The 10,110-nt window shown below is 44.4% G+C and overlaps 2 protein-coding genes across 2 annotated transcripts in view; both read left to right on the top strand.

Moving 5' to 3' along the window:
* PFN4 (profilin family, member 4) overlaps positions 1 to 5,483 on the top strand; it is a 7,212-nt gene extending 1,729 nt beyond the window's left edge. The window contains exons 2-4 of the mRNA XM_009319658.1: positions 877 to 1,014; positions 2,210 to 2,315; positions 5,074 to 5,483. Coding sequence (XP_009317933.1) covers positions 877 to 1,014; positions 2,210 to 2,315; positions 5,074 to 5,102 — 273 coding nt within the window. The 3' untranslated portion in view covers positions 5,103 to 5,483. The remainder of the gene's footprint in view (positions 1 to 876; positions 1,015 to 2,209; positions 2,316 to 5,073) is intronic.
* A 2,752-nt stretch (positions 5,484 to 8,235) lies between these two features.
* TP53I3 (tumor protein p53 inducible protein 3) overlaps positions 8,236 to 10,110 on the top strand; it is a 6,404-nt gene continuing 4,529 nt past the window's right edge. Inside the window, exons 1-3 of the mRNA XM_009319657.1 lie at positions 8,236 to 8,292; positions 8,619 to 8,761; positions 9,422 to 9,689. Of these exons, the coding sequence (XP_009317932.1) occupies positions 8,624 to 8,761; positions 9,422 to 9,689 (406 nt within the window). The 5' untranslated portion in view covers positions 8,236 to 8,292; positions 8,619 to 8,623. The remainder of the gene's footprint in view (positions 8,293 to 8,618; positions 8,762 to 9,421; positions 9,690 to 10,110) is intronic.

Raw genomic sequence — 10,110 nt, 5'->3', positions numbered from 1 at the left:
AGGAGAGGTGTTCCATCCCCCTGATCATTTTCATGGCCCTCCTCTGGACCCGCTCCAACAGGTCCGTGTCTTTCTTATGCTGAGGGCTCCAGAGCTGGACGCAGTGCTGCAGGTGGGGTCTCAGCAGAGCAGAGCAGAGGGGCAGAATCGCCTCCCTCGACCTGCTGGCCACGCTGCTTTGGATGCAGCCCAGGATCCGATTGGCCTTCTGGGCTGCGAGCGCACATTGCTGGCTCATGTCCAGCTTTTCATCCACCAGGACCCCCAAGTCCTTCTGGGCAGGGCTGCTCTCCATCCCTTCATCCCCCAGCCTGTGTTGATACTGGGGGTTGCCCCAACCCAGGTGCAGGACCTTGTACTTGGCCTTGTTAAACCTCATGAGGTTCACACGGGCCCACTTCTTGAGCTTGTCCAGGTCCCTCTGGATGGCATCCTGTCCCTCTGGCATGTCGACCACACCACTCAACTTGGTGTCATCTGCAAGTGATGATCTGGTCTGGACTTGCTAAAAGTTACACTTCCCCACTGAAGACTAAGAATATTTGGAATTGGCATCCTTGGGTGAGCTCTGCGCAGGCCCGAGGAAGGCTGCATCCTACCTTATATTGCCTTTCAACAGAAGGGTCCAGTTGCCATGGGGCGCCTTGCCTACCTAGAGTAGTGTCACTGAGTAATGGGACTGCACAGGTAGTAGTCATAGACTGAGCAGATTGTGACTGCCAAAGCCAGTCACAATTCAAAGCCAGGCAGATTTTATTTTTTTTTTATACATCATAATTTTAAGTGAACTATCAAAGACAGTGGGAGGGTGGAAAGCAGTTCATCATTGCAATGAGGTGCATTTTTGGTCCATAACACTGTGTTGTACTAACACAGGTGCCACCAGAGAATGCTTTAAACCTTATCTACACTTTCCACAAGAACTTAGTGCAAGTTAGAAGGGGAGGACTCTACTTCAAGGAGAAGCACTATAAATGTGTCCGTGCAGATGAGCATTCCATCTACCTTCAAAATGTACGTTGACGAGAGCTGTGGCTATCCTGAGAAATCTGGAGACTTCCTACTTCCTTCCCTCACTGCATGGTTACAGGAATACTGTAACACAAGCAGAAAGCCTTCACATGCTTCTTTCTTTCTTTCTTTCTTTCTTTCTTTCTCTCCATATCACCTCCCCAGCAGGTGTGGAATGAAATCGGTGCAGAATACAAAAAAGTGTCAGCTGTATAATACAAATTTAATGGGTGACACCATCCATTTCCCTAACACCAGCTGCAGGGCTTGTCACGTTCTCCTTTGAATCAGTTAATCTCCCTAACGTGGCAAAAAACTGTCACTTCATTTGTTTGCTGGGTTGGTTTCTTGCCGCATTAGTGAATTAATCAGGTAATAGGGGGGCCTGGCAAGCCCACAGGCCAGAATAAGGTAGCAGGTTGGGGGAGAGAAGAGACACGGGTGAGCAGGACCTTGTTTGACAGCTTACTCACCTCGCGGGACTCCAGACTCAGTAATTCACCTATGAAATTCAGAAACAGAAACTCGGGACACAGCTACATGCAGCCATTCGCAGGATGGCAGAATTTTGTTACTACTGCCGAGTCACACAATCTGAAGTAAATACATCCAACTGATCCAACTGATTGTTACTGGGGTCTTCTTAATTCTTCCCCTGCCCAGTAAATCCATCCCGAAATGAGCTAAGCACCTTGCAGAACAGGCTGAGCAGCTCTTAAATTTGGATCCCGTTTCAGAAAAATGCAGGACTTTGCAATGCCTTTTCCCATCCTTACTACAAATGAGTGAGGCAGAGTTTGGGAGGCAGGGTTCATAAAACACTGGGCATGCTTTCATGTAAATACTGGTTGTTTTATTTGCATTTATCAGTGCTCTTACATATGACATTGGGCACTAGGATAACACTCCTTCAAAATGCTGTGCAATAATACATTCATCAATGGAAGTGAGAACAAGCAATCTAATAAAGCATTTGACTGACTTGCTTTTATAGTCAGCAGTCTTCAGAACATGCACTGCCACTGTTTGTCTGTGTCCTGGCTTAGACTTTGAGACAGTATTTGCCTTTTTTTCCCCAAGAAGACAAGTAGATTGGCAAAGAAAATGCCTGTAATTGGCCCAAATTGTAAGGCAGTATGTATACCTCTGTATTTTTTTAGGACCCTGTAACCTTATACCAATTTTCTATCTTACCTAGCCAGATGGAGGCCTGATAGTTGTGAAGACAAAAACTTTCATCCTGATTGCTACTTACAGAGTGGGCATGTATCCCAGTGTGTGCGTGGAAGCTGTGGAGAAACTAGGTAAGAGAAATGCCTGTATCTGTGTGCCTGCATGCTGGCGTCTCACTGATTAGCTCCACCCTTGCAAACAGCTTCAAAAATTAATCTGATGAACTACCAGATCCTGAAAATCTGGGAAACTGAATACAGGCACGGATTACTGCTCCATGGCTAAACCCTCTCCTGACATCTCATCCCACTGTGCTAGGTAACGGCTAAACCCTCTCCTGACATCTCATCCCACTGTGCTAGGTACGTGTGCCCAAAGCCTCTGTGGGTATGAACAGGGTGCAGAACTTCTCTTTCCTTGGCTGTTCTGGCACACGTTTTCTGTTAGTTACCCTTCAACAAAATGGTACCTGACAGTCACATTTTCTTGACCTCGTACGCCTAATGCTGAGGTCTTGAGCACAGTTTTGTAGAGCATCAGCTTTGATACTCTGCTTCACAGTCCACTTCCTCAATGACACATGAGCTCTCTAAGGGTTTCAAACTTTCTCTAGAAAGTCTGGTCTCTAGAAGAAAGCTGGAGTCTCTTTTCCTACATGTGAATCTTGAGACATCATCAAGGTCGTTTCCTTGTCTCACAGTAACAAAGCATTCTCTAACAAAAATGCCCATTTCCTTCCCTCTCCCGCTCAAGTTTCCTTTGTGTGAGTCCTCTTAAGTTCCTCTCTCTTGGGCTCAGTTTTTTGAAGACCTAGTATTAACATCTCTTTGTTCCCCATCCGGGAATACTGCAAAACCCAGCCCTTCGCAGACCAGCTGCAGAATCCTGACTGCATCCCAAATGTAGCTTTCCCTTTGTGTGAGGTGCTGGCAAGGATTTACCCCTCTTCATTGTCCTTGGTCTGGGAGATAAATAACAGTTACACATCTTACTGATGTAATATATGGCTGACTCCGTGTCAAGGATACAATCATTTTATCACATCATCCAAATGGATAAAATGCACAAGAGCAGATTCCCAGAATAGCCTTGATTTTCACCATAGGGGTAACTGTAAGGAATTTCAAGGGTATTTCTAAGGAATACTTTGTAGAGCAATAACATTCAACTTAATCTATGGATATGCCCATCTCCTTTGACTTGAAAAGGAATGAAATTGTAGGCCCACTGTGCTCCTACCTTTTGTTCCTCATTTAGGTGCCTAAAAGTAAGTGGAATGAATTTGTGTTTTGGGGCATAAGCTGTTTTGTCTGGAATGAGCTATAAGACTCTCAGTAACAAATTTTTCATCAGACCTTTTTCAAAAGGCTTTTACAATTCAAAAAGCTATGATCAAGAACAGGATTTTTAGAGGCTATAATGCAGGTTTTAAAACAAACTTGCCTGCTGGACCCTCAGAAGCCTGGTTCTTGGCTGGTGGGTCTGTGCTTGGCGCCAGGCTGGCAGAGACTGGCCTCCACTGCAGCCTCTCCACTTCTTCACACTTCACAGCCCCTGCACTTTAACTAAAATGCATCTGACTGCAAACAGGCCAGGAGAACAGGGAAGTGGATTGCCTGTGGTTTTTTGATCTTTCCTATGTTCATTTCAGCCTCAACTATCAGAGCAACCTCAGGCTGCTTTATGTTATGTCCTGCTTTCTATTGTTCTTGGGCATTGTTTTTCTCAGTGTCTCATAGCAGGTTGAGCACAAAACCATTGTACCAGCACTGCACTGCCTAGAGAGCCTCGATTTTCTTGCGCTCCAGACATGATTCTGCCTCATCCCTGTCATATGTAGCAGCTGTGATGGATCTGTTACAGATTAGGTATTATAGGTCTTTGTCACTGACGTGTATGGCCAGAACAGTAACTTCAAATTATATTAATCTGGGGGGACACTTATGTGCTGGGCTATGAACTGAGGAACAAGAGAGAGTTCCCATCCTGGTAACGTTTGGCATAAGGTAAGGACAAACAGCTTCAAGCAGCGACCTCAAGGACGTCCACTGGGTTAAGTCTACTGAGAGCATCAGTAGGAGTTTTTAATCACTGGGTCAAAACGGGCATGAAATACTACCAAACCAGAATGGCATGGAGTGTTTTCCAGGGATTGTTTCCATCTCCAGCAGCATTAATGAGACTCACTAAATCTACGAATTGGGCCTTGTATTTTAAGCTAACGTCAGACTAGCTCTATCCTACTCCTTTCCTGCAGTACTGCAAATGGAGCTCGAGCAAATCCAAAGGGTGCCATTGTGTTATTTAGCCTCAAGTCTGTCCGGCTGGCTCAGTAATAAATTCAGGAACCATATCACAGTTGATAATAGCTTCTTCGCTGCCACGGGAGGAAGGCAGAAAGTGTAAAGGTGGGAGATTGCAAAAAATGCCAACACTTGCAAAATCCTGTAACAATTTGCACACAAGTTATTTGGTCTTGCAAATAGTCACATTGTCCGTAACTGGCCACTGTTCCTGAGCAAAGTCTAAGTGTTTCCAGGGCCAGATTTCCAGCGGTTTTGACAATGTGTATTTTCAGGGGTTTATTCTTGCTGTTCTGGATGATTTTTTTTCAAAAAGAAAACAAAGTCGCTTTTCTTCGTGTGTTATGAGAGATTTCTAAACATGATTTAAAGTGCTCAGTGTTTATTCTTTAAAACAGATAATACCTCATGAATATAGGTATTAGTATTTTTAATTTTCAGCTAGAAATACAGCGGTCTTCTTTCAAGTACAGTATAGTCTGAGGTGAATTTGAACTTGAAAAAAAGCATCTCCATCACAGCAATTCTGTGTATGATTTTTATCGTCATTGATTTTTTTTTTGTTTATTTCCTTGTGTTATTATAGCGGACTACTTTAGAGAGAAAGGTAGCTGAATCAGCAGAAAACATGAACTTCATCAACCTCAGAAGGACTGCTCACGAGGAAATGAAGTATAGAAGTTTGAAGCAGTTTAAGCAAGGAACTACTGCTTTACAACATTCCAACTGCTGAGTTTCTTTCTGTTTTTTCAAGAACACTTGAGGGCTCGCTGCTCGTAAGAGGACTACCTTATGCATCTTTCATCTAAGTTTCTTAACTGAATTGAAAGTAATGTCTTCAAGATTTGGTTTAAGATGCTCTGCTTAATCTTTCTAATGTTGTCTTTCAGCCTATTTCCAGATAAGAAAATTATTAATCTCCCTAAGCAAAGAAACTTCTCTCACAGCGTTAAAGCTATGTACGCGTAGCATCACAAGCCCAAGGGGCAAAGGAAATTGTTATGTTAACAGATATTCAGATTGTCCTGTACATCTTTCAATATTACAAATAAAACACATTTTTAACATGTCAATTTGCATTGTAATTGACCACTATAGAAAGTTATTTTAAATTGTAATGGGTTGCAAAGTTCTGTGAGGACTGGAGAGGAGGGACAATGTCACTTCCAAGCTTGAATCAGACTGCGTGTACTGTAAGACACCAAAGAATCCACATTTGAGTGAACTCATTACTGTACAGGGGACAGCTGAGGCTCTGCCTACATCACCAGGTGAAGAGCAGTCTCAAGAAGACCAGACTCCATGATCTTTTCATCTGCAGAAACAAATAAATTATTAGCTCTTTGAATCACATGAGAAAAAAAGATTTTTTAGCTATATTTGATTCTAAATTAGTTTAGTTTCAAAGAAGAGTTTAAAAGCCTGAATCCAAAAATTGATAGGAAAAAAATCCACGGAAGAACCCCACACATGGACAGACACATGGTTTATCATTTTTTAATACTCTGAAGTGTCAGTTTTGTTCCCTGACTACTCCTAAATGCCTAAGAGCCGGCAGCTAGGACATGGAGAACGGCATGATTTGATCCTTCTCCCTCTGGGGAAACAGCAAAGCTCAACGGAGAGGTGCGATCAGGCAGCTAAAACATCAGGTAGAAATGCACCGGGCTGACGGACGTGAACCAGTAGACTTTGAACACTGACGCCTTACGGGAACAAGAGCGCAACAAAGCCTCCTCAGGTGGATACATAGCGTAAGGACTGTCACAGCTCATGTGCCCTTAATGCAACTGCACAAGTAAATCTGGTCTGCACTACTCGAGTTCAGAAATGAAAGCAGCAGTGCAGTGCTCTGCCTGAGAACATACAAATATGCACACGTCCAGCGGATTGGCACAGCAAAGGCATTAGACCAAACCTCCCTGTGTGCTGGGGGGGAGCGGCGGATCTCTACCTCAATGCCAAAGGCAAAAGTAGATTTCTGCCTCAATCCGTGGAATAAACCAGGTCCATGGGTAGAAATAATGGTGAGATGTACTAGTATTTCTGACTCTGCTCCTGTCGTTCCCTCCAAAATAAAACACAACCTCGTCCTGTTCCACCCCTTGACTTGCTGGGGAATGGCTGATAGCAAGGGCAGAGCTGGGAGAGGAGGAACTGGGATCAGACTCTGTTCCCGAGGACAGGCTGGGTTCATTCCTGGTGTGGAGAACTTCCTCCCTTCTTTACAGGAAAAAGGTGAGTCACAAATTGTGCTCGGGAATCACACAACTTCTTCAAATTGTTGGTTTGGGCCACTGCTGGCAGATCTGACAGCTTGAAGTTGTTGCACTTTGTTGGAAACTTTGTTTTCAATTCCTGCGGTTTTCTGTGCATTTGAAAGCAATGTAGATATTCGGATCCTCACAGTATTTGTTTAAATATTTTTGTGGGTTTGCTTCTAGCAACAAAGACAAGCAGTTATAAAAATGCAGGTTAGTGAACTGTGTTGGAAGAGGGACAAAAGCTTCTTTCACATCTTATTTTTAATTGACTAAGTTTGGACACAATAAAGAGAGCAGAAGCTTCTGTTACAGGGTGGTACCTGGTGGGCTTCCCATTAAATTTTTCTGCTAATACAGACAAATTTTGTAGGACTGCATTAAATGGTTCAGCTGAAAACAACAAATAGCCAGCCAGCCTCAGAAAGAAAAGCCTTTAAGTTACGTTTTATACGAATAATTGGAAGTGTTTAATCACTGTAAAATAGCCACAGAGCACCACCCTGTGGGGATTTACATTCCTGGGGTTTCAAGGTGTTTATCGTTCCACATTTGCAGTCTTAAAACAGATAATAAAGTATGTACTTAGCTTTTCCTGTGCAGATAACATAATGCAAATGATTTTTACAGAGGGCACGGTGGTCCGTCACACAATGGTGTTTACTTGAAGAGTCTCTGGCTTGCAGCCCACCCTGCACAGGTCTTTGGGCGGCAGCCCTATACTGTGTTCAGTATAGCACCAGCTCTCGGGAAGTAACACAGTCATTGCTGTCATGATTCTCTCCTCTTCTCATTTCCTTCCACCCAGCACCCAGGGGGCAGAGGGAAGACTGCTCCAGATTTGATTTTGCCAGGCGGGAGGAGGCTTGACATCACAGCCCATCTCAACAACTGCTGGTGCCAAAACTGAGGAACCCAGGAACAGTGACTGAAGAGTTACTTGAAAGACTCCTGCAGCAGTGGGACCCTCTACCAGAGTGCATCAGGCACACAGGAATCACCTGCTGAGGCAAGGGAAATACATAGGAATTTTTAAAACCATTTGTTATCTTTCATTCACACTAACTCACCGTCATGCCCTTCTGTATCTTCAGGTTGCCATCTACGGGCTGAATCATAAGGCAGCACTTACATGCTCCTCTCCTCTCCTCTCCTCTCTCCTCTCCTCTCCTCTCCTCTCCTCTCCTCTCCTCTCCTCTCCTCTCCTCAGTTGAAGGCATGGGGGGGTTTTGTCCACTCCCCCCCTCCCCTCCCCCCCCCCCCCCCCCCCTCCCCTCCCCTCCCCTCCCCTCCCCTCCCCTCTCCTCTCTTCATCATCCTCCCCTACCAGTTTCTACCTCAATGCCTTTCCATGAGGCATGATTACCGAGATTTTAGGTGTGTCAAGTAAAGGCTCTTTCTGCTGAGAGTTTTAAAATCCCATTTGTGTCCACTATTTTAAGGGCCTGTGTCCTTTAGTCAGTTGAGCACTGGAGCCCTAATCATGCAGAAAGTCGAGAGCAAAGCATTTTATTTTCATTTGCGTGCTACTTTTTACGATTAAGGTGGGTGGGAGGTCAGTGCTGCTGGATCCATGCATGGCTCTGTGCAGGGTTTAAGGCCTGGTGCAAGGCAATCTTCATGGTTTGTCAAATGGCTTTTGCAACAGTATGTTGTGTCCCAGTGTTAATGTATTTCATTGCATTGTAACTCCTCAGCTTTCTCTGGCAGCCCTCCCCTCTTCGGCCTTCGAACGTGTCACCGTTTGCATTGTCCGTCTGCAGAGTGGAGTCGGTGGTGCTGTAGTTACTGATTACCGAGATTTTCCAGCTGCACATAAGTGTGCCTGCATTCATGCCAGCTTTTTTGGTTTTGGTTTGATTTTTTTCAGAGAAAATGTTGGCAGCCTATTTTGATTGCCCAGGAGGCCCAGAAAATCTCTATGTGAAAAAAGTGATGAAACCACATCCAGGAGAAGGAGAAGTTCTTGTGAAGGTCGCTGCCAGTGCTCTGAATAGGGCTGATTTACTCCAGGTATGTGTATGTTAAGCAGATTTATGCACCTGAAAACGACACCAATTTTTCAAGACCCTGTCTGAAGTCTTGACAAATCTGAAGAGTTAAAAGAGATTGGACCTGGTGAGCATTTGGATGGGAGAGTTCATAGGGCTGAAAGAAGAGATGTCTGTTGATTCAGCAGATAAATGTTTTTATCTGGGGCAGCATGGAAAGGCAGCTGCCTTTCAAGAAAAGATGTAAAACCAAAGCTCTGGTCTTTCCAGATGCTTAGACCATTCTCTGGGCATTTGAGGTGAACATGAAACGTTCCACTGGCTCAATTCCAGCATGGGAAAATCACATTCAAATTGTTAAGTCTGAGCTGTTTTGAGCTGAAAGCCACGCTCTGCAACAGGAGACTGTAATACCTCCCCAGCATGGATTGGCCTGGACAATGGGGACTCGCAATAAATTGAATTTGCACACAGAGTTTTAAGAATAAAACATACTTAGGAAACAAGAAATGTTGCCAGAGGATAGAAGATCCTCAAATTACTGGAACATTTGCACAGTGCAAAATCAGGATCAAATAAATAGGAATTCAGGTTGAAGGCATGTGAACAAAATATTGCAGGTCATTACACTCATTGATGTGTGGCTTTTGCTTCCCTTGCTGTCTCTTTTCTTTTGTTTTAGAGGAGAGGGAAGTACCCTCCCCCTAAAGGAGCAAGTGATATTTTAGGCTTAGAAGCAGCTGGGAGTGTGGCTGGGCTCGGACCTGGCTGCAAGGGCCGGTGGAAGATTGGCGATGCAGTGATGGCTCTGCTCTCCGGAGGTGGCCAGGCAGAATACGTAACAGTACCCGAAGGCTACCTGATGCCAATTCCCAATGATATGACATTTATTCAGGCTGCAGCCATTCCCGAAGCCTGGTTAACAGCCTTTCAGCTGCTGCATTTTGTAGGTGAGAGGCGTATTTGCAAATCTATCCCACCAAAACAGCTCGTCTTCCTTTCTGTTATGAATTCCTCTCTTTGTTGCCTCCATCTGAATGCTGTTTGCCTTTGAAGAGCCTTTTCTCTGTCACTCCATTCACGTGGGTCACAATCCGGTATGCCAGACCCAAATCCTGAAATCTTGACCACATCTCCCCTGTCACAACTTACGCTGCTGATTGCATAGTTACAAGGAAGGATATAGAAAGATGGTCAGTTTTCCTTTTCATCTATGTTTCTCAGCTTGAATCAGAGAATTGTTTAGGTTGGAAAAGACCTTTAAGATCATCAAGTCCAACCGTTAACTTAGCACTGCCAAGTCCACCACTAAACCATGTCCCTAAGCACCACATCTACACGTCTTTTAAATACCTTCAGGGATGGGGACTC

Source organism: Pygoscelis adeliae, unplaced genomic scaffold (assembly GCF_000699105.1).
Source record: "Pygoscelis adeliae isolate BGI_AS28 unplaced genomic scaffold, ASM69910v1 Scaffold121, whole genome shotgun sequence".
Taxonomy (NCBI): Eukaryota; Metazoa; Chordata; class Aves; order Sphenisciformes; family Spheniscidae; genus Pygoscelis; species Pygoscelis adeliae.
The sequence above is the reverse complement of the archived record's forward strand: the minus strand, read 5'-3'. Positions and strand labels throughout refer to the sequence as shown.